This window comes from Oreochromis aureus, linkage group 15 (genome assembly GCF_013358895.1).
Source record: "Oreochromis aureus strain Israel breed Guangdong linkage group 15, ZZ_aureus, whole genome shotgun sequence".
NCBI lineage: Eukaryota > Metazoa > Chordata > Actinopteri > Cichliformes > Cichlidae > Oreochromis > Oreochromis aureus.
This window is the reverse complement of record NC_052956.1, coordinates 27,439,153-27,463,401: the sequence shown is the minus strand read 5'-3', so window position 1 is coordinate 27,463,401 and position 24,249 is coordinate 27,439,153. Positions and strand designations below refer to the sequence as shown.

At 41.3% G+C, this 24,249-nt stretch overlaps 2 protein-coding genes across 8 annotated transcripts in view; both read right to left on the bottom strand.

The window, feature by feature from the left end:
• Window positions 1–7,364, bottom strand: part of cnih3 (cornichon family AMPA receptor auxiliary protein 3) — a 131,697-nt gene extending 124,333 nt beyond the window's left edge. For all 7 annotated transcript variants that reach the window (XM_039599203.1, XM_039599205.1, XM_039599207.1 and 4 more), the window contains exon 1: window positions 6,777–7,364. In XM_039599203.1, the coding sequence (XP_039455137.1) occupies window positions 6,777–6,854 (78 nt within the window). In that variant the 5' untranslated portion in view covers window positions 6,855–7,364. The remainder of the gene's footprint in view (window positions 1–6,776) is intronic.
• Window positions 7,365–16,933: 9,569 nt separating this feature from the next.
• Window positions 16,934–24,249, bottom strand: part of LOC120432997 (protein ALP1-like) — a 47,069-nt gene continuing 39,753 nt past the window's right edge. The window contains exons 2-3 of the mRNA XM_039598438.1: window positions 17,246–17,984; window positions 16,934–17,125 (exon numbers count right to left, since the gene is read on the bottom strand). Coding sequence (XP_039454372.1) covers window positions 16,934–17,125; window positions 17,246–17,984 — 931 coding nt within the window. The remainder of the gene's footprint in view (window positions 17,126–17,245; window positions 17,985–24,249) is intronic.

Genomic DNA, 24,249 nt, shown 5'->3' with positions numbered 1-24,249 from the left:
TTCTAAAATCTTAGCAATGTGATATGGTTAAGGTTAGAGTTAGGGCTGGAATGGACGGCTGGAGCCTTTACTAGAAGCATGTGTTACCGCTGCGAGTGGCATTCTGTTGGATTCAATAGGGAACCCGGCGCGTTTCATAAGGCCATGGATGGGTACCTTTCATGTTACTATGAGACACCTCGGGCCGTGACAAATCGTCGGTATGTTCAGTGTTGGGGAGTAACGGAATACATGTACCGGCGTTACGTATTTAAAATACAAAATATGAGGAACTGTATTCCGTTACAGTTACCGTTTAAAAATGTGGTATTCAGAATATAGTTACTTTGTTGAAATAAATGGATTACATGGCGGTCTTTTCCTGTTTCATATGTTAGGCTATGCCCTCTCTACTTTTGGTAATTCCACACCCCTGGAAACCCAAACAAAACACACATTAAGAGGCTCTAATGGCTGTGTCTCATTCTCGCGGCCCATGTCACCTCTACTTGCATAATGACATGAAGAAATATTTTTTTATATTATTATTCAAAAAATTATTTAATATGAAGGCAATAGGCAAAGTGTTACAGGCGTAGCCCTAAGGAATGTAGCCTCGTGGGCAGTGTAGTCCGTGCTGCAGGGAAAATGGACTGCTATACCTGTTATCGTTATGGGGAAAAAAGGAGACTCAAAAAATACGAGTTGTCACCGACCAGAAACGGGAGATGGAAGCATGCAAATATAATAATAAACACTGCAGCCAAAATAAGTGCCTGAGGAGCCCAGTTGTGAGTAAGCTATTAAGACTCGACTGTACACTGTCTTCGTGTTTTCCTCCAAAACAATATGTTCCGTTGGAGCAGCCGTTCAACGCCCCTCTCTGTCTCTCAGTAGCAAAGTTGACCCAGACAACACAGTAAAGCTAGTTCTCGGCTACGAGCCCGACACGGAGCCCGACATGGAACTCGACGTATTAGCCAGAGGTCCCTTTACTATATATGCGTGGAATAGTTTTCTATATGAGATTGCTGCAAGAAGTGCAGCCTTACCTAATGCCCACCCTACTGTTACTCATTTTATATTAAGATTTAAAAATCTAGTTGATATTGGTATGGTGAGTAACCTTCAGTAATAGTAATAAATCACACAGCAATAGTACATTCAGGTAGTTGTAAAAAGCATAATAATATATTAAGTATTCCAAAGTATTCAGAATACGTTACTCTCATTGAGTAACGTAACAGAATACGTTACCCAATACATTTTGGGGCATGTATTCTGTAATCTGTAGTGGAATACATTACACCAACACTGGGTATGTTATGCGTTGGTAATGATAATGGTCTGAACTAAAACAGCTACAAAAGGGCAATGCAAAACACATTTCATCATTTATAGCCACCATGTGTGTATTTCTGCCTGGTTGTTTGCCTTCTGTATGTGAGAGGTGGGCAGCCCTTACAGTTGCACCCCCCCCACACTGGGAGGGATAAGTAATCAGTTCCGTTTGTTTGTTTGTCAGTTTGTTAGCAGTCTAGCGTCCAAAGTTTTCGAGATATCATTTTCAAATTGTTTTCACCGAATGTAAAAAAACAAAACAAAAAAAAAAAAAAAAAAATCAGAAAAACTTTATACTACCAACAATTTTTTATGGATTGTCTTCAAGCTGCATAACTGTATACTAGGCCTTGGGGGACATGAGTTACCTAGGTTGGCTAAGTGGCCGACCTTTGGGCGCTAACAATGGATGTCAAAGTCAAAATTTAAAAAAAAAAAAAAAAAAAATTCAAGAAACAATATTGAGAAATACATTAAAGAGCATGGAGAGAGTTGTATGACTAAATAAAAAAATGTGTCAGTGTCACAATGTCGCCATCACAGGCTGACTTCATCATATTGTAATAAAAACATCAAAAAAAAAAAAATATTCTGGGGGGGGGAGTGGCATGCTCTAAGTGCTCTTATTTTTCATTGCAGTTATTGGGTGATTGCGTTGAGTTACCTCCAATCATTGAAGCACTTATACAGTCTGATTAGTGGAACAGTGATCTAACAAACCTGTCAACAATATGTGTCTTTGTCTCACACTGGTTTTAATAGAATTTTGAACAGGCAGGACCTGTTCCTTCTTCATTACCTCTTCACTTCAGCCAATCCAGAGATGGCCATGGAGAGGAAGGTGATTAATAATAATAGATACTCCAAAGATAGCCATCATGTCTTTTTTGCTCTTTTTTTTTTTTACTTACACAAATGTTACAGAATACCTTCATATGAATATAGATGAGAGTGAATGGAAGAGCACTTATCAGCAACTGTGAATGACTAGAGGAGTAGATATAACTAATTAACTCTGACTTTACTGGCCAATTACTGACAGAAGTCCATCCGTGTGCAGCTATTTGTCACTGACTTCTGTCTACTTCTATCACTCGTGTTACCTGCTGACAGAGTCTGTAATGTTTCACTTATTTTATTTCCCTCTTCATTGTACTTTGTGTGTGGGCTGCTTCACAGCCTCTGTCTTTATCTGTTCATTTACACTAGCTTGTCTTATTTATAGCCTGATTTGACCCTGGGTAGTTTGACTCACAACGCTTGCTCTTTTTAACAATGCACTGCCGCTCGGGGCTTTAAAAACTAACCTTTTGGCCAAGCAGCAACTGTGGCACCAGGGTTCAGTATTTTTTTTTTTTTCTTTTGTCTTTGAAACCAGATGAGAACTTGAAAAACAAAGACAGACTGAGAGATGGCCACCTGCCAAAATGATTGATATAAGTGAAAGAAGAGTTTGAGCCAAATTTCCCTAGCATTTTGGCAGGTGGCTGGTGTTAACATGCAGCTTTGGCTCAGCAGCTCCCCACACTACACTGCAGAGCCTCTTCCTAATTATGTTTCCTCACAGTATGGAGCCCCAGCTTATTATGCTGCAAGTCTGTATGGCAATGTGAATGGGGAATTATTGGAGGAGGCATCTCCACACTGTTTCTGCCTCCTTAAGCAGAATGCACAATAAGGCACGGTGCGACTGGATTATTGCTGAACGCACAGAGCAAAATGTTGAGTTGTGATCTTTCTTTTCACTGGTACTGAATTTACATCACAGGCAACACACTGAAGGATGTGATGTGGATCTTGTCCCTCTCTAGACCTTTTTAATGTTTCTAAGTACTAATGACGTGTTTTTGTGGCGTGGCAGAAAGTGACAGCTCTGCAGCTGCATATGCATATAGCTTTAGAGAGCTTTACAATAAGGGTTTCTGCAGGCAAAAACATGGATATGCCATGGGCTCCCCAGTGTCACTTACAGTAGCCAAACTTGAAGGAACATGAAGTGGAAAGTAAAGCTCTTGGCTCTTTTAAAGTTACAGCAGGTAACCACTTGTACAGACACGTTGATGACACCTGGGTCAATATCAAAACCCAAGAAGTAGAAGCCTTCACTGCTCACATACACTCAGTGGATAGAAACAAAGTTCACCAGCGAATATTTGGACTGTGCTGTGCATGTTGAGGAGAATAGAAACTTCAACACTGAAGTTTACAGGAAGCCCACACACACACGGGCCAGTACCTCCTCTTTGACTCCCACCACCCTCTGGAATACAAACTTGAAGTAATCAGTACCCTACAACACCAGGCAGAAAATGTTCCCTCTAAGCCAGAAGTGAAAAAGAAGGAACACACACATGTAAAGAAAGCTCTAAGAACATGTGGTTGTCCTAATTGGGCCTTCATGACATCAGCAAAGATGCACAAAAATGAAGGCCAGACACCAACTACGGACAAACAGAACAATATTGTCATCCCTTATGTAGCAGGTTTGTCAGAGAAACTCAGGAGAGTCTTCTCCAAGCACAACATCCCAGTGTACTTCAGACCCAGACACACTCAGACAAAAACTGGTTCATCCCGAAGACAAAACTACCAATCACAAACTTAACAACATAGTGTATGCTGTACAGTGCAGCGAGGAATGCTCAGACCTCTACATTGGACAGACCAAACAGCCATTTCATAAATGCATGGCACAACATAGAAGAGCCACCTGGACAGGACAAGACTCAGCTGTCCATCTGCCTCTAAAGGACAAAGGTCACTCTTTTGAGGATGCCAATGTTCACATTTTGGACAGAGATGGTTTGAAAGAGGAGTGAAAGAAGCCATCTATGTCCACTGTGAACGACCATCTTTGAACAGAGGCGGTGGCTTACGACACCAACTGTCTGCCATCTATAATCCAGTTTTGAGATCCCTTCCCAGATGCCTTAACGCCCACTCACATCTTGTATCAGGTGATCTCAATAAGTCACATGATAGTTTGAGGCCCACTGCTGAGGTCAGCGACCCTGCCAAGGGACAACTCCCACTAGGTTTAAATACCCGGGACTCTCCGCCATTTGGTCTTAGAACTGAAGAAACTTCTCGGATGAGAGGAGAAAAATCTTCAAGAAACTTAAAGTAGTCCAGTTGCTTTTCCTTCCATGCTTCTTAGATTACCATGACCTGGATGACTGAGAACTCTCACAGACCTTTAATCCCTGAAATGTCTCAATGCAAAATGAAATGCAATATCAATATCACATGTCAGTTTTTCTACAAGACAAAGAAATGCCGAAGTAAATGAAGACATCTATCGTTTACTGTATCAGACATCTATTTCATTCACCTTTTTCAGAAATTTCTGTATTAGATGGTAAAAAAGAAGGAACTTTTCTGTCATTTATTTATTTTTTATCTATTAGTTAATTACTATGGTTTTTAATCATTCGGAAAAGTTACAAAATTTGTGAGAATACAGTTCACATTTTCCAAAGCCATCAAGTGGACCGGACTGGTGTCTTTATTGTGCCGATTCTTGCCGCTGGGGCCTTATGTTTGACACTCCTGATCTATACACAAGAATAACTAGAAATATTTTAGTTCTTTGTAGTCACATATAAAGCAATTTGTATGCTGCACATCACCCTGGAGCTAACAGGTGTGTAGGTAACCCTCCAATGTAAAGACGAGGAAACATCACATTTTGGTGACGTCCGTGGTTTCTAGACTTCAGGGAGACTTTGACTGCAAGTTTTTTTTTCATCTGAGTATTAAAGTCTTTACATTTAATCTTTATGTTTATATTAGCCTCTCATTAATTTTGAGCCTGTGAAATTCAGGGACTGTTCATTAAAAAAAATGGCTGCATCTCTGAAACCATTTATGTATTACTTTGTAAAACCCGCTTAATCAAAACCGACAGCCTGCATTTCATTCACATATTGATAGTTGATTTACAGTCCACTGTTGCTGTGGACAGAGGCAAAACTACAAAACTTGTGTCTTTGACACAAGCATTATGGAGAGCACTGAATGTCACTCAGCAATATCCTATTGGTAAAAAAATATCTGACATTGGCAGATACTTTAGTTGTTTACCTCAAAGCTGAAAGAAAATGAACTTATTTACTTCACCGGAAGAAACTGAATTTCACTAACTGACACACTATGGCGTCTGGTTGCTACATCAGTGTTAGTCTTTTCTGTCTTTAGTGATATCATGTGTTCCTAAGGCTTAGTTAAATTATAATTTCAGCTGAATGTCATAATGACGTACCCCATTATGAAAAAGTAAAAACGTTTCCTTGAAATTCTTGTAAAAGCCCCCCATAACAAGTATGTAAATATTTAACCAATTTTGGAATACGTTTGTAACATGACAAAATGTGGAACAATTGAAGTGCTGTAAAAACTGCCAAACTGCAGTCCAACCATAAGCTAACAGCTAAGTGGTTCCCTGGTGACCTGGTGGATATTCAGGCAAAGCCTGGGTACCTTGCCCAGTATGAAATGCACTCTGTAGGAAGGATACGAGAGAGTACATCACTCCATTATGTTCCTTTAAAAACTTTGTTTATACACTTAAAGTCACAATTCTGTTTTTGCTTTAAACAATATCTCTGACGAAAGCATTCTATAAAAGCGACAGAAACCTTTTTTTACATGTATATCATGACATCCTACATCACATACATTTGTTTTGTTTCACTTGGCTCCTGTTTCTGCCACCATGACATCTACTTCAAACGGGGGAGGACACTTCATTTGTGAGGCATCATAAAGGTGTTTTCAACGTGATCACTTAGTTGTAATTGTGCTACCACGTGTGTCTGTGCCCTTACTGTCTAGGACTCTTTATTTCTGCTGACACATGGGTCACTGTCTGACAGACAGACACACCAACTATTAGCTGGAATTGCCAGAGGATCAGTCACCCCAAGTGCATCAGGTCTATGTAAAAGACAGACCCTGGAAAAAAGGCTGGAAGACCTGACCCAAATCTGTCTTTATACAAGGCCCTACATGATGGAGATGTTGCTCAGGGAGCAAATAATAAGATTATTCAAATATCACAATGCAGTCAGCCATATTGGCACTGGTATGTAGCTGAGCCGATGCTTGATTAAAAGGATATGAAGAGAGCAGGAAGATGAGAAGAGAGAGAGAGATAACGCTCTACAAGATTCCGTAATTGATCTGGAAGGGAAGTGTGCTTAATTGATCTGGAGGATGCTGCACAGGGATGCAGGCGCTTTCTGTGTGTGTGAAACTGGGTCGATGGGGATGTGTAAAGTGTGGAACATTAAATTCACATTTTAAACTAAAGCTAAAGCCAACTAGCACTGTTACGCACACCTGCGAGTTCAGTATACACTCACATACCTTGCCATCAACAACGAGAAAGAAGAGACACCACCCACACCACCCCAAAAAACATATATATCCAATAATACCCAGTGTAAGGTACTTACATGCCATATTGCGAAGAAAATCAGGGACACACAGAGGACCAGAGACAGCATGTAGCAGAAGGCAGCAAACGTGAACATAATTGAAAAGGGAAACGTGGATAATTTCCCGAGGAAGCACGATCTTGCAGCCAAACATCTAAAACAAAAGAGAGGCAAGGGGGAAGAAGAAAGAGGGGCAAGGGGGAGGGGTGGGGGTGAAAAGAAAGTTCTCACAGTGCCACGGAAAGCCGAGGCGGTGCTGGCACCATGACTTCGCCCCTCACACTGTTTGCAACAATTTGTTGCAAATAGCCCCTCTCCGAATGATCAGCTGTGCGTTCACCCAGCAGCAGCAGCGAGGCGACTCCGAAGTCAGAGCTGCTCGCAAATCAGTGCATGATCAGTGGTCGCAGTCCCGGCGAGCACAGAAATCACAGAAAGGCGGCGAGACGAGGTGTCCACGCAGAGCCACTCGGGGAAGGTGAATAAGTAGGTAATCCATTCAGCGGCAGCAGGAGGAGCCCTGCTGCTACGGCCTCTGCGCTGAGCTGCTGTTAGAGAGGAGCCCTGCCACAGTGCACAGCACACAGGCGGCAATAAACGCCGCTCTCACCGTCACAGACCTATCAGCAGAGGCGAGCGGAGCGCGCGGGGAAGAGCTGTGAACAGGTGGATTTAAAAGAGCAGCACCCAGTGTGCGTGCACGTGCGTGCGCGTGCTTGTAGATTCCTCTCCGCACACACACACAAACACACAGTTTTTTGTTTGCTAAATAATTGTGAGCGCTGTGAATTGTGCCTCTGTGTTAGCTCTTGGTTGGCTGTGTGTTTGTCAGAGTATTTTTGTCCTGCGACCAAGTCTGTAACCAGCTAAGTGCTGCAACCAGATATACATACCAGCAAACAAAAGGACAGGAGCAAAACATCTTCATGTCGTGGACGGACAGAAAAAGAAAATGTGCACATTATTAAAGCAAGTACTGACTCATGCACACATGCGCATAAATACATGCAAACACATATAATAGTGAAAATATAAATGTATAAAATTATCAATTAATTTGAAATCAGAAGTCATTTCTATCGCCAAAGAAACTAATGAGGCCACAGCCTGCAGAACAGATAAACTGTGAGGCTAACCCCACCGTCTGGCTCCTTTATAGAATGCAAGCTTCAAATCCTAATGGGGGAGAAAAACCCTCACCCAGGCATTTTGCTGTGTCTGCTGCTCTGCAAAAATATTAATAATAATATTGAGAAAACAGACTGACTGTTAACCATTGTTGCCTCCAGCTGTTTGGGTTGTCCATTATTTATTTTTTTTCTTCATTCATTAAAGCCACAGACAAATAGCCAAAAGTCCAGAGAGCAAGCGAACAACAGGTGTGTGTTCTCTGAGATGTTTTTAGTGAAATTGCATTGTAATGTTTGATGAGGTCCAATGCTGATAGTTAGTTTTAATTTTTGTAAGTTTCAGTGTTGATTTTAATCTTTTTGAAAAATGATACCATGGGTTAAATTTGTCACAGGTGTGTGTTCACATGCTGAAGAATGTGAGTGTTCACAGCTCCTTTATATGTAAGTGTTAAACTCAATCTGGCACAGCCTGGCTGTGACTGGGTTATGACTTGCATGTTATCATAGTTTGTGTCTGTACCAGTTGTACTCTGTGCTGAGTACTCACACTGACAAATTCAGTCTAATTTAATGTATATAGCATCAAATCACAACAAGGCACTTGCTTCAAGGCACTTCATATTGTAAGGTAGAGACCCTACAATAATACAGAGAAAACCCCAGCAATCATTTTACCCTCTATGAGCAAGGGCTTGGTGACAGTGGGAAGGAAAAACTCATTTTTAACAGGAACCAGGCTCAGGGAGGGACAGTCATCTGCCACGACTGGTTAGGGGTGAGGGGAGGGAGAGGACAAAAGACGAAGAGCGACAGAGATGAATAATAACTAATTTGTTAAATGCAGAGTTGTGTTTGAACACGTAGTGAATGAAAAGAAGTAAGTGAAGAAGAAACACTAGCATCATGGGAAGGCCCTAGTAGCATAAGTAAGCATAAAAAGTAGTATAGATTAATTTGACTGAAGAGGTGTTTTTGGTGTTTTTTGAACATTTTTTCAATGTAATTGAATATTTATTGAACATTTTTCATGCTGTTTTCTCAGCAGCATGAAAAATGCTCAATAAACTTAAAAGAAGGCAGAACTCTAAATTGCCGTTTTATTCCTTTTCATCAGCATGTAGTCGCTCAGCTCTCCTGTGACGCTACAAAAAATGACTGCAGTGCAGCTATGATCCTCTTCACCCTCATCACACACACAGACTAAAGCATTCAAACTCACTTCTGCTAAGCTTTTAGGACTCTTTGTCGCTGTGACACTGTGGTGTCACAATGTTATTCTTCCTCCAACACATGTGGCAATATGACAGCACCGATGGCCACTTTGTGAGAATGTGTCAAAGTGTCAGGCAGAGACAGACAGGAAGCCGTGAGGATGAGAGGCAGACAGGTAAAGACAGGTGGTAGCGCACCGAGAGAAGTCTGTACATCAGCCAGTGATACAGTGAACTGAGCCATCCGCCAATCAGCCACAACATTAAAATCACTGATGGGTAAAGACGATCTCATTATAATGCAATGTACTGCTGTGAAACTGTGGGTCTTTGTGGCATCTTTGTTTGAAAGGTTCCGATCAAGCCTTAAAAAAAATGAACCGAAAAATGAAGCCAAATGAGGAGTCCCAAAATCTCCAGTTCCTCTAATGGCCACTTGAGTAGAGCTCTTGCTTCTGTGTTTGTGGCTTTAATGCCTTTTGGAGCATTTGGCCAAACCAGAACCTTCATTTTGGTGGTTTTGCGCCATTCACAGGTGGATTTGCTAGTGTGTTTTGGATTGTTGTCTTGCTACATAAGCCAAGTGTGCTTGAGCTTGAGCCTATCAACCACTAGGCATCAGTGAGCTGGATTTTTTGGCAGACAGATTCATGATTCCATCAATGACATAAGGCCATCCAATTCCTGAAGCAGCAAAACAGCCCCATCACACTATCACCACTATTTTTGACTTTTGACATGATGTTCTTTTTATGAAGTGTGAGACAAGCTTTTAATAAAAAAATCCTCAGTGCAAATTCTTTGTGGCTTTGTTTAACGCGTGCTCTGTGGCACTCTGATGTTACCATTTAAATGCAAGTGCTTCACCCATATGTGTGACTAAAAGTAGACCTGCAATAGAAATGTATTAGAAGCACACATGTTAATACAATGTACAACAATATTAAGACAATGCAGCCTCCATTTTTAACAAATACACTGATAACACAACATCAGCAGTGAGAATGATGCTGTCATGGTTTAGCGTGGAGGCGGAGTGTGTCTACACATGCCCTGCAAAGAGTGAATAGGCGGAGCTGTTGCTGAGAAGGTGAGCTCAGGTGGAGTGAAACATTTTTTTTCTAAGCATCAAACCACATGATCACCAAATTCATGATGAAAAGTGAACTTTTTAGCTGCTGCAGTCATTGTTTGTTTTATACAGCAAAAGTAAACCTGCAGAAGCAAGGCCACATAAATAATAAGCAGATGAGGTGTTAACTTATCAGACTGTTAAAATTAGGCAGATTGCTGAAGGTGATGGTTTTTTATTGCAGTGATACCTGCAAGCACAATAACCAGGGCTGAGTCTAAAGGGGGGCATGGGGTGTACTAGATCACATTTATTTAAACGCTTTTGTAACCTTAGTTTTAGATTTTAAGTAAAATAATCTAAATATTTTAGTAATGGAATCATATTAATATTTAAAAATCTAAAAATAAAAGCTTTTTTGCAGGCCAATAAAAATACACATAGGCCAATAAAACCCACATGCTCTTTTATAGGCTTACAATGACACGCTGTCACTCATTCACTAGCACGTTTAAACACACATTCAAACACAGACACACATACATATACACATTCACATGAACACACACTCCAAACCTCCTCCATTGAGCAGATAAAATATTCTCAGAACTCTTTTAATGTAAGAAAGCATCCCAAAATAAAACCAGAGTTGTGACAGCCAGTGGGCTGGCCTTGTGTTTTGCTTTTTCTGCTACCTGTTTCTTGCAGGTAGGTGGAGCTGACCCAATTATAGATGCAGCACACCTGAGAAGGCCAGTCCCAGTATATAAAGGCTGTGTCCGAATTCAGGGGAAGGATGCTCATAAGGACACTACCTACCTACGTCACAAGGTAGTGTCCTTAGACGGACGGGTAGTCAGGAAGTGAGCGGCTTGGACAGCCCCCCTTTTTTCTCCATAGAAACTTTATTGAACAAACAATGAGTATCCAACATAACAGATGGGCTGTGGACAGCCTCCTAGCCTTCAACTCCGCCCTTACTTGCGTGTTTTTCCGGACGCTAGCGCCACAGCGCGAAAACTTTAAAATGGACCCAGAAATGTTGCTCCGTTGTTTGGACAATTTTAATTCTCGAGGAGCTAGAAAAACCTTATCGTCGTCGCCCGCACGTTTTGTACCTTAGGCTCATCAGAGACAATCATATCCAGGTAAAATAATTTCCTTTAATCTACACGCATTTAGGAATTACTTAGCTAATTACACGGATAATTGAAATATTGCCGGCGTTGTGCCCAAAAAGTGTTCGCCTGCCAAAACTGATTTCCAATGTTTCCGTGTGTAATATGTGTAATATCTTTATGTATGTTGGGAAATAGACTTCGGTGAACATGGTTTACTAAGGGGTTTTATATATACAATAATTACCTGTTGTTCAAGTGTCTTTATAACTCCGGTTATAATGTAGGTACAATTGATATATTTGTTGCGCTGTCTGCTGTCCTCTTGGCCAGATTACTCCTAAAAAATAAATTTCTAATGTCAGTAAGATTTTTTTTTTTAACTGGATAAATAAAGGATATATAAAAGTCACTGCCAGAAACTGATTGCAGCTTCTACCTTGTTACAGGAATGTTGCTGGTGGCAGGTGACTTGACATCACTAATGAGGGACACATTTGACATGTTTCACATATTATAGACCAACAAGTTATTCATAGCAGGTTAAATACGAGCAATCAGTTTAGGGCAAAAACCGGAAATCAGTTTTTGGCAGACGATCATTTTTTGCCACAACATCGGTCATTCTCACACATGTACTGTATCATATAAAATATATAAACTAAATATCTTTGAAACGTATAGAATCTAATCTTTTGTTTGTTTTTTTACATAGCACTTTATCAAACTGTTGTCTGCTACAGAGTTACAAGTATTATACTAATAATATAGCATCCACCATCTCCTGCTTGCATATTTCTGAAAACATCTTAGTGGTGTGGCAGCCGTTGATTGAGCCAGCCCTGCAAACCCTGTGGATGGACGATGCAGTGGACAGTGGGAGGAAGCATCCTGAAGCTCTCTTTGCAGACCACCCTGTGTGATTCTCCACTCGCCGACCAGAAAAGACAAACCGCATGTCTCATTTGCAGCAGCTCATCCACGTCTGATCTTGCTCGGGCTGATTCAGCAACACTGCCAGAGACTTCCTGTAATCTATTACAGTTGTTAAAGAAATGGTCCAGGAACAGGTCACTCAGGTTAATCCTGTGTGAACAACTGAAAATATTGTTTTTCCATCTTTACATACTGTGTATTTGAAATATTCTTGTTTAATTGTTATTGTTATTTACTTTATTGCTATCAAATAAATATCCAAGTAATATTGTTCAAAGTTAGCGTTATGTTCATACGTGTTACAAATGCCTGTAAATCAAATTGAGTTCAGTGACAATTACTGTTTGTTTGAATCAATTTATTAATAACATAAAACCTTTAAACTAATGCAACACATATAACAATGTAACAAATATATTCAAATAAATAAATTTCTCAATACATAACTCATTTGGGAACTAATCTTTCTAGAAGTGAAAACAATCTGTCCGTCCTCTCCCTGCTCTCCTCTCCTCAGCCTCTCTTTGCTGCCTCATGTCCTCTCTGATGAGGTCTAGCAGCTCATCATCCCTGTCTCTTTTCCTCTTTCTCCCTGTCGTAGGTGGCTGAGCCCCTTCATCATCGCTGTCGTTTTGGTCACCCACTGCTGTGCTTGGCCCTGGAGTGTCCTTAGGGAGAGAGGAAATTAGGACAGGAGGCTTAATGGAAGGCATCTGTCCTATCACCTCATCCATGAGGGCAAACCAGGGCCAAGTAGCAGCAGTGGGCTTCCCACTGACCCCCTCTCCTGAGCCTGGATACTTGCAATCCTAAAGGCAGAGGAAATCAAAACACCACAACAACTCTTAGTAATTGCACATTTATTAACTTGTGTTCTTAAGAATTATCTTCTTGATAACACACATACGTACTTTGTATTCTTTAAAGTTATCTCATGTCTTCTGGCCTGCAAGGGGGTGACTTTCCCCTGCAGGCCCATCTTCTCCAGAATTGTCCTGATCACACACAACAAATAAGAGAAGAAAGGACACCATGGCAACTATGTTAATCCCTAAGCCCAAAGGTTTTCACAGCAGAACACCAGAGGAATACCGTCTGGACATCACAGGTTCTGTACAGCAGCGGTCCGTGAGTCGTTTGGTACCGGGCCACGAGAGTTAAGGCTCCGGTGTGAAATTTATGGTTTTCAGTGGTTTTATCGTTAACTCGGTTTCCCTGAGTCTTTCCCTTGTTGTAGTTGTGTGTCTTATGTTGAAAGAAATATTTACACGTTACCATAGCGACCAGAGAGCATTAAGCGGCAGAGAAGAGGATGTTACTGTCAATATTGGCGCATTTTCAGGAGGACGCTGCTAATAAAGTTACACAATTACACAGTGCATTCACGTTTATTATTATATTTACAAAATACCACAGTTTTTGTCTTGGTCGGATCATTTTATGTGGTTGTATTTATCCACGATACCTTAAAGGCCGCTCCATGTCTGACATAAACCGGGTCTGTGGCGCAAAAAGGTTGGGGACCGCTGCTGTACAGCATGAGGGTTAATAGGACCATACTCATATGAATATGATGTGTAAATTGATTTATTCTTGTACATCCATGCCGTAGCGGCCCAATTCTTCACCCCAGTGAAGAGGTGATCGTTTTCTCCTCGTTTTAATAAATTAAGCCGTTTGGTCTTTGTTCCCCACAACATATCACCAATTCGAAAAAATCAAAATTAGCTGTATGTAAGCGGCAATACATGAAAAATCGTGGGACCCCCGATACAAGCTGGTTTACAGTTACTTTAAAGAAAAGCAACATGTCTATGCAGATGCCCGAACCTTAACAAAATGACCGCTATAACAATTTAACTTTTGTACAACCAGATTTTCATATACTTACATTTGAAAGTGTTTTCCTCTCCTGCTTCGACCACCATCGTTATCAGAAACAAATCTCCTCTATGACCCGCAATGAATCCTGGGATATAGTAGGACATGAAGGATACATCGGACCATCCTTAGAATTCAGGGCAAAGTAGGACGCATTTGTGGCCACATTTTGAGTACTCTTTGAATTCGGACAGCCTTTGTCTGCGTCGCCGTGACGTCATTGCCTCCAAATATGGCATTGGCGCATTCTTCCCCTGAATTCGGACACGACTAACCCTCAAATTCGTGGAAAAGTAGGACACATTTGTCGCCACAGCTGTGTCCCAAAACGTCGGCTGCATCCTCCGGAGGCCCCATTTGAAGGCCGATTACGTCACAGCCAGGCGATGAAGGCTGTCCCAATTTGTCGACTCCTTCAAATGCGGCCGACAAATGTGTCCTTCATTTCCCCAAATTTGAAGGATGGGTCCGGTGTGTCCTTCGTGGCCCACCATATCCCAGAATTCATAGCACGGCCCAGCCAAATTTCAGCTGCCAACAAAGGCGGCCGCTGCTAAGTTTTAAAATTAGTCTTATTAATCTTTCTGGGTCACAAAATAAACTTTTAACATATTTTCAGGCGAGAAAGTAGCTGTGTAAACTTCAAATATCTGCTTGGTTTATCAAGACATCGCATATTTGCAAAAGTGTGCCGACGTTTTCGGAAACGTCTGTTACCCACCCACTCGATAGCAAGCCGGGGGGTTCAATGGTCACACAGCCGGTGAGAGCAGCGGACTCCCGGCTTCATCGTTTTCAGACCCCTGCTTTTTTGCTACTTAGGTTAAACATGATATATAAGTCACTCGGATAACTTAAAAATGTAATTGTTTGTCTTTTTCGGTGTTTTATTTGTTCCGGAGTAAATCGGTTTGGCTGAGATCAAAGTTATTAGATTATTAGATTATTAATCCATCGGGTGGGTTCCCAGAATTCATAGCGCGGCCCAGCCAAACTCCAGTTTTCAGCAATGGCGGCAGTTACAGAGACGGTAGAAACGGCGGTCGAGGACAACTACATTTTTAAATGTAAGTTGTATTTGAAGTAGCGATACAAATGTTAAGATGTTTCTTAAAGTAGTTAACAAGGCAGTTCAATGGAAGTAATTTTTTTACAGTCGTTAAACTTACGATTGTACAGTCCAGCCAGTTGTAAGTTTTCCAACCCCGCGCTATCTTTCGCTACTCGGGTTAAACATGATATATAGAAGTCACTTAGATAACTTATGAATCTTAATGTTTGTTTGTTTTTTCACAGTTTTATTTGTTCCTCTGTAAATCAATTTGGCTGAGATTAAAGTTACAGTAGTTTTCACATAGCTGAATAAACGTCAAACAGAAAACCCATTAAACAGAAGTGTGAGATGGTTGATTGTACTCCAATGTCCTGTCATGTTTTAGGGAGCAAAGAGCAGACGACCACTTTCATTAAACTCCGGAGCGACAATGAGCAACTGTTTACCGGTGCCAAAAACTCAGCCACTGTGGGTTGGAGGTACAGCAACAATATGCCGCTTTTAATCTGTTAGGCATAAGTGAGAGAGCTTAACCTGTCTTTTAGTCCAAAGTGTGTACATTTTGCTATGGATACTGTTCAGGAATTAAGAAGATTGATATGCTCTATTATTTTCTGTCTGTTTGGGCCATTCTTGAAAAGATGGGCCTGCAGCATAAAGTCACCCCTTTGCAGGCGAAAAAAAAATGGGACAATCTAAAAAAGAAATATAAAGTATGTACAGCTGTATTCAAATATGTTTTTTTTAGCAAGTTAGAAACTTATTCATGTAAACCTGTGCTGTTGCTTTTTTTGTCAACTGCCACTTTTTATTTCCTCTGCCTTTAGGACTTCAAGTATCCAGGGTCAGGCGAGGGAGTGGGCGGGAAGCCCACTGCTGCTACATGGCCCTGGTTTGCCCTCATGGATGAGGTGTTAGGACAGAGGCCTTCTACCAAGCCTCCAGTGCTAATTGCTTCCATCCATGAGGACACTCCAGGGCCCAGTTCAGCAGTGGGCAATCAAGTGTTGGATGAGGAAGAGCAGGAAGATGAGGGCCAGGTGGAGCAAAGAGGGGCAAAAAGAAAGAAGGACAGGGATGGGTTTTTGGATTTAATCAGAGAGGACATGAGATTGCAGAGGGAAATGGAGGAAAGAAGAGCACAGGAGGCAAAAGATAGAATGGACAGACTGTTTGGTTTGCTTGAGAAACTTGTTGAAAAAAAAGGATTAAATTTCTGTAAATAAAAATGTAAATGCTTCACCTTTATTTGCATTGTTTTTCCTTTTTTTTAAAAGAAACTATGTACAACATAAATTTTATCAACACAATTAATTAAAATGTCTGAAAAAAGTAACAATAGAAAAACAACAAAAAACATGAATTCTTAAGAATTATTATTACAGTCAGGATTAACCTGAGTGTCCCAGTAAGCACAGGTACTTTTAACCAGGTCTGATCTTTGGCTGAGCAGGAAGTCTCAGGCAGTGCTGCTGAATGTGCTGGACCAGGACCAGAGAGATGGAGGAGGTGCCACAAGCAAGACCTTGGTTTGTATTTCCAGCTAGTAAGTGAAGCATCATACAGGGTGATCTCCATAAGGTCTAGGGATGCTTGTTTCCACTGTCCACCGCATCATCTGTCACTTGGGTTTGCAGGGCTGATGTAACTGACGGCTGCCATGTCACTAAGATGTATTCAGAAAGATGCAAACAATCCTGTTAATAAAGATCGAACAAGTAATATCTAAAAAATGCTCTACTAACAGAATACTTGCCTGTTTAAAAATATTCATGGTCTTGGGGTTAGATCCTCCAGGGCAGACACCTCAGCAGATAGCTGGTCCCGCCAGGGAGCACCACTGACTGCCTCCAAACCCATCTCCCCCTCATCTTGCACATCATCCTCAGGTGCATCCTCCAGGTCCATAGTGTCACCAGCACCGAGGCAGATGTTGTGTAGGACAGCACATGCTGTTATGACCTGAAACAGATGTTGTTGTTTTTTAAAAAAAAAGGTGTTTATAAATGTACATACACTAAAGTTCCCATTATATCATTATAATTATTTGAAAAAGAATGGCACTATATTGTAATGACTTACATGTGGTACAAAGGTGTGGTGCACCTCCAGCACTTGAAGGAAGATGGCCCGGAACCTCGTCTTCATCATTCCAAAAGCACGCTCTATAATAGAGCGTGCCCTGGAATGATAGGAGTTGAAGCGCTGGGCTCCCACACCTTGAACTGGCCTCTTGTATGGAGTGATGAGGGGAAGTGGATGCTGGAGACATGGGTACCCTCCATCTGCTAAGATGAAATGCCCCGGAGGAGGGTAAATGGCCTGCCGGTACAGTGGGATGTTGCGTAGCACCCTGGAGTCATGCACTGACCCAGGCCAGCCCACATATGTATCGATGAAGCGGCCCTGATGGTCAGAAAATGCCTGCAGGAGTATGGATGGGAACAATTTCCTGTTTCTGTAGCAATGACCATCAGGGCCGCTGGGAGGCTTGATGCAGACATGGCAGCCGTCAATTGCACCAGCAGCCTTTAAAAAGGCTCTGTGTCTTGCCAGCCCTGCAAACCCATGAGACAGGACATCTAGGTCTTCAGGAGTCCGAGGGAGATGGATAACCTGATGGCGAATAGCCACCACCTCCTCTGTGACCCTGTGGACGATGTGGTGAACAGTGGAGCGAGGAATAACAAACACTCTGGAAACAACTCTGTAGGATGCTCCACTTGCCAGCCAGAAAAGAAACACAAGGACCTCAATAGTGGCACCCCAACCATGTGGCCGATCCTGGTTAAGGAGGTTCAGCAGCTCTTTCAGAGACTCCCTGCTCAGACGAAAATCAGGCCTAGTGTCCTCATTATTAAAAAACCTGTCCAGGACTGGGACACTCAGGTTAATCCTGCAGTACTGTGGTCTCACCTGGTGAAGGAAAATAAGGAAAATGTTTTATTTTTGTCATTATTATGAATGTTGCTCTTGTTCTTTAAAAAAAAAATGTGTCAAAACTTTATTTTGATTATCATACTTAAGTAAAATTCACTGGTTAACTGATAAAAGATAAAAGAGCGAATAAAATCACTTCTACATCGGAGTTTTATTTACCTAGTAAACAGATTTCAAATACACACATAAACGATGGGGAAAAAAAACTGAAGACATGTATTTTCACTGTACCTGAACTTGGTTATCTCTTAGTTGGAGATAAATCAGTCGTCTGCGACGGTTGATTTGTTGTAACTCTTCGATTAACAAAAATAAGAGAAAAATACAGAGAGTTTCAACGATATCCATTATTTCACCGACGGGAGAAAGCGGGAGAAGTGGTAAGGCGGGGGCTGGGGAGAAGTGACCGTCCCATTTCACAAGGCGGGAACAGCTGGCGGGTCCGCAAATGTGAAGGCTGAGACCGTCCCATTTTTTGGTCAAGCCTCGCACTTCCGAGCGCTTCTCGGTCTTGAAGGACCAGCGCCCGGCGGGTGGGTAACAGACGTCTCCAGCGAAGGCACGGGTCCTCCGAAGTCTTGATAAACCAAGCAGCCGGCTACTTTTTGAGACACAGCTCACATTTTGGCCCAGAAAGATTGTGGTCTAATTTGAAACTTAGAGCGAAGCCATTGAGTCCGCTGAAATTTGGCTCGCTATGGCTGGAGTGACCATTGAACCCATCCCCCAGCATTTGCTCTCGGCGGGTGCCTGGTAACGACGCCTCCGGCCTCCGGAGGATGCAGCCAAGCGGCCGCTTATCAATTTTGCAAATATACTCGCGATGTCTTGATAAACCAAGCAGATATTTGTAATTTACACAGCTACTTTCTCGCCAATTGAAAATATGCTAAAAGTTTATTTTGTGGCCCAGAAAGATTAATAAGACATGTTTTTAAAACTTAAGTAGCGGCCGCCATTGTTGGAACAAATAAAAGCTGAAATTTAACATTTAGAAGTGATCTAAGTGACTTATATATGATTTTTCTCAGTAGGATATTAATAAAAATAGTGTAAGGACCCATCCTTCAAACAAGCAGGAAATGAAGGACACATTTAGTGGACACTCATTTGAACAGCTGCTGTTTACAAATTGGGACAGCCGGGCGGGAGGGGAGGGGGGACGTCGCCTGGTCCGCTGTTGAGTTTTTGGACGAAATGCATTCTGGGATATATAGCTGCCAAGTTCGATGCATGCTCGATAAAATGGGCGGATCGAGAACACTCGGGACGGAGGATGCAGCCAATTGGAACGTTTTCCGACTGATGGACACAGCATTTGAGTGCTCTTTGAATTGGGGATTTGAGTGCTCTTCGAATTCGGACAGTCCTCGTCGCGTCGCTGTGACGTCATTGCCTCCAAATATGGCATTTTAAGCATCCTTCCCCTGAATTCAGACACAGCCAAAGACATCTTGACTGAACCATGGTGGGCTGTCTCTCTCCACCTGGCATCCATCATGTTTATTTGAGGCTTCAGTTATGGGTGTTATATCATTTCAATTGTGTTTAAGTTTCTTCCCCTTATTTTCATTAAATATATCTTACAGCCTTTAAAAGCCTGTGTGTGGTCTCCCACTTGCTTGTCACTTCCTTTGAGCCGGGTTGTAACAGAGTGAAGAGCATTTTATTTTATACTTTAGTTTAGGTTGCATATTTCTATCCATCCATTCTCTTCTGCTTATCCTTATCAGGTCACTGGGGGGCTGGAGCCCATCCCAGCTAACACAGGGTACACCCTGTTTGTATTTAAGAAAGTGTTTAAAACATTAAATGTTAATATGGTATGAAAATACAATAAAAGGGTTTAGTTTTTTGGACAGATGTATGCAGTTAATTAGCATTGCAAGTGGATAAGATGGTGTATGCTGAATTAGATTTTTCCTGGCTACCATCATAGACTTCTCACATTTTCAGTATAAGTAATTTGTAGACGAAACACACTCTTCAGTGTTATTTGTTTGTTTGCTGTTCTTTTTTTGACAGATTATTTGTAGCTGAGCCAAATTTTGACAGTTTTCTTTTCTAGTACTTCACTATCTTCAATGCCACTGTGGGCTGTAGTGGGAGATACATTGCACTCAGGAGAAGAGTTATCAGCCTTACAAATTTGGAACCATATTGCATTTCTCTGCTTGTATTGAGATGAATGACATGTTCTACCAGCAGATGGAGCCATTTCTGTTCCTTTTGGGGGAAAAGCAGATTTCACATTTCTCAGTGTTTCAAAATCTCCACTTTTGTTTGATAAGTGATAGTATTTTATTCTTTATTTTTTTAGGACAAGGACGCATACCATCATTACTCTCAACCCTTCTGTGAAGACACAGTGAGTTGAAAACTCATGTATTATATATTGTCATATGAAGAAGCATTTCTGAATGCAGCTATTTTGTACAGAAAAGCTAAGCCACAGGAATCCACCATCTCTTTTTTTGTTTCCTCTGCAGTCTGTTCACTATTTAAAGGAAAACGAGACTGCTGGACAAAGAAGATGATATTGAGGAAGGAGTGAAACAACTGGATGAGTGCAAAACCTTTCATTGATGGTGCCCTGGTCAGAGAATAAAACCTTTACCATGGCACTGAAAAAAATTAATAAATCTAATGAGTAAATGCTTTCAATAAAAGAAAACAGTTTGTAACGGCTGACATGATTGATTGATTGATTCAATTTATTTATACAGCGCCAAATCACAACAACAGTCACCTCAAAGTCCTTTATATTGTAAGGTAGACCCTACAATAATACATACAGAGAAAAACCCAACAATCCTACGAGCCCCCATGAGCAAGCACTTTGGTGGTAGTAGGAAGGAAAAACTCCCTTTTAACAGGAAGAAACCTCCAGCAAAACCAGGCTCAGGGAGGGAGGAGGAAGACAGGATAAAAGACATGTTGTGGAAGAGAGCCAGAGATTAATAACAAGTATGATTCAGTGCAGAGAGGTCTATTAACACATAGTGAGTGCGAAAGGTGACTGAAGAAGAAATACTCAATGTATCATGGCCATTATTACAGCATAACTAAGGGAGGATACAGGGTCACCTGATCCAGCCCTAACTATATGCTTTATCAAAAAGAAAATTTTTAAGCCAATATAGGAGAAATATGCTGTCTCTTTCTAGTCCCTGTCAGTACTCTTGCTGCAGCATTTTGGATTAACTGAAGGCTTTTCGGGGAGTTTTTAGGACATCCTGATAATAATGAATTACAGTAGTCCAGCCTAGAAGTAATAAATGCATGAAGTAATTTTTCAGCGTCACTCTGAGACAGGATATTTCTAATTTTAGAGATATTGCGCAAGTGTAAGAAAGTCCTACACTGTTTAATATGTGCATTGAAGGACATATCATGGTCAAAAATGACTCCAAGGCTCCTCACAGCATTACTGGAGGCCAAAGTAATGCCATTCAGAGTAAGAATGAAGCTGGTCTAGCACCTGATCTAGCACTTAACACTCACTGACTGCTTTGTTAGATGCACTTTACTGTCAGGTTTGGCACAAGCAGAACCCAAATGCATGACTTTCTGTATCAACACAGTGCATTTACAGCTAAAATTACAACAAAGGTGCCAGTAATCCACAGTGCACGTGTTTCTCTCTGTATCAGTTCCCAATTTCTGTGCAGTGATTTTGTCATGATCCTGGGTCCTTTTGACCCAGTGTTTTGTGTTTTCTATTATTGTGATTTTGGTTCTGTTCTTCCTCTTTTTAGTGTTTATTCTGTTCTGCCCATGTATTCCTGTGTTAAGTCCGCGTTTCTTAGTCTGTGTCCTTGCATGTGTAAGTTCCGGTTTTATTGTGAAGGTCTGCGTCTTATGTGAGTGTTTTCTGTTTACGCTTCCCCTGCCTCGTCAGCTGTTATGTCTCCCAGGCGTGTTCCCTCCTGTTTCCCATCCCCTGATTACTGGAGTGTGTATTTAATGGCTGTATCCCAATTCAGGGTCTGCAGCCTTAAAGGCTGCATTTTAAGGCCGATTACGTCACAACAGCGTGCCGAAGGCTGTCCCAATTCAAAGGCTGCTTGAACTGCGGCCCTGAAATGCGGCCTTCATTTCCCTGAGTTTTAAGGCTGTGGCGACGTAGACTTCGTGGCCCAACATATCCCTCAATTCATAGCGCGGCAGTCACTGTGGATAATTTTGCCGCAGTCGGCAGAAGCGTAGCGGCCGAAGAGTAAACTGTTAAACGTAAGTACTGAATCTCCAAAAGTTGAATCTGTTCATCTGGACGTAGCGTTTTGTGGGAGAAACGTTTCGTCACTCATCCAAGTGACTTCTTCAGTCTCCCACTTGGATGAGTGACGAAACGTTTCTCCCACAAAACGCTACGTCCAGATGAACAGATTCAACTTTTGGAGATTTACTTTCCTGGATGATTGAGAATGCATCAAGACGTAAGTACTGAATATTATGTCACTTATTTATGTGCAAATGTTTAATAATGAGGAACATTAAAACATTACTGTTGGCCACATGTCGGCAAAGTTATGTGCCATTAGCGATGTTTGTACTTTCAGCGTTTACTTGCTTTTAAAGCCTTTAAAATATAATAATACAATAGTTGACTTTAATCTTACAGAGAATGTGATGATTTTATGGATAATTAAAGTCAGTAATATATCCACAAACACAACAAGCTGAAAGTCAGTGATGCTGCTCGGTTTGCAGTCCTGAATATCACGGCACAAGCACGATTCACTGCACTGTTAATGTTAGCTGTGTTATATTGCTGCCTCTGTTCGGTGGTGTCGAGCCAAACGGACTTTAACGTGTGTTTGAACGAGCTGGCGGTTCACTCGTTAAGCTGAAAGAAAGATGCTTTAATCACAGGAGTCACACATGTGTCCACTGTACCATCTGGGAACTCTTCTTGTTTAGCACTCGTAATAACACAAACACTAAATCCTCCTTCTCTTGTGCTGTTTTGTAGCAGTGTAAACACCTGAGACTGTCACCTGTCTGTCTGTCCTGCACTCTCTCTGTTTCTTTCTCTCTGATTGTGGAATAAAAGTATGAACATGTTACACTTGTAACATAAGTTACACTTGTGTTTGAATCCTGCAGCTTATCACACATTTGATTTCCATGTGTGACGACTGCAAGTGTCCAGAGTGAGGACAGACTGAGGGACCCACTGCTGCACATCATCTGTGAGGCTCTGCACCCCTGATAATCCACCAGGACAAACTCAGCAGTGTGTGAGGAAGAGGAGGAGGAGGAAGAGCCAGCAGCAGCTGACAGATGGAGAGAATAGACAGACTGTTCCCTGTTTGTGAAGGACTGCTAGACAAGTTTAAAATAACTAATTATCTGTCCTGAATCAGTCTTATTAGGTAATGTTCAAATAATGTTATCATTCCAGTGTTTTCAGTGTGGGAGAAAGTACTCAGGGCCTTCAAGTTACACACTATGAAAGGCAGCAACAAGTTTAAAATTCAGAAACCTAAAGTATGTATCAGCAGCAGAATGGACCTAAAAATAAATGTTTGTTTCAGTTCTATGAAGCTTTGAGTATTTTGGATTAGTAGTACTGCTGTGTTTGTTGCATCATATTGCTGTAATTGTTTATATGCTTTATACACAGCAAAATCTCCAGTGTTAATTCAACTCCTATAGTGTTAAAGTTAACACTTTTCCAGTGTTTATATAATTCTCACTGGTTTAGAGTTAAAGTAACACTTTGCAAAGTGTTATTATTTTAACTCTATTGTAGTGTTAAAAATATAACACCCATAGTGTTAAAATTTCACTCTGTATGGTGTGAAGTGTCTTCACTCAGAGTGTAACTACCTAACATTTATAGTGTTGTTTTAGGACACTGATAAGTGTTCACTTTTACACTGGCTTGGGTTAACTCTTTTCACTGAGGGTGTTACTACACAACAACTATGGTGTTATTTATGACACTTTTAAGTGTTTATTTTCACACTGGATTGTGTTGACTGTTTTCACTTAGTGTTATTCTGTAACTTTTACAGTGTTATTTTGGCACTTTAAAGTGACATATATGAGCTTTTAAATACTAGTCTGTATTAATTGTCTGAATACAAAAATGCATTAAAGTGCAATTACTGTATGACTACTGTGTTACATTCAGTGAA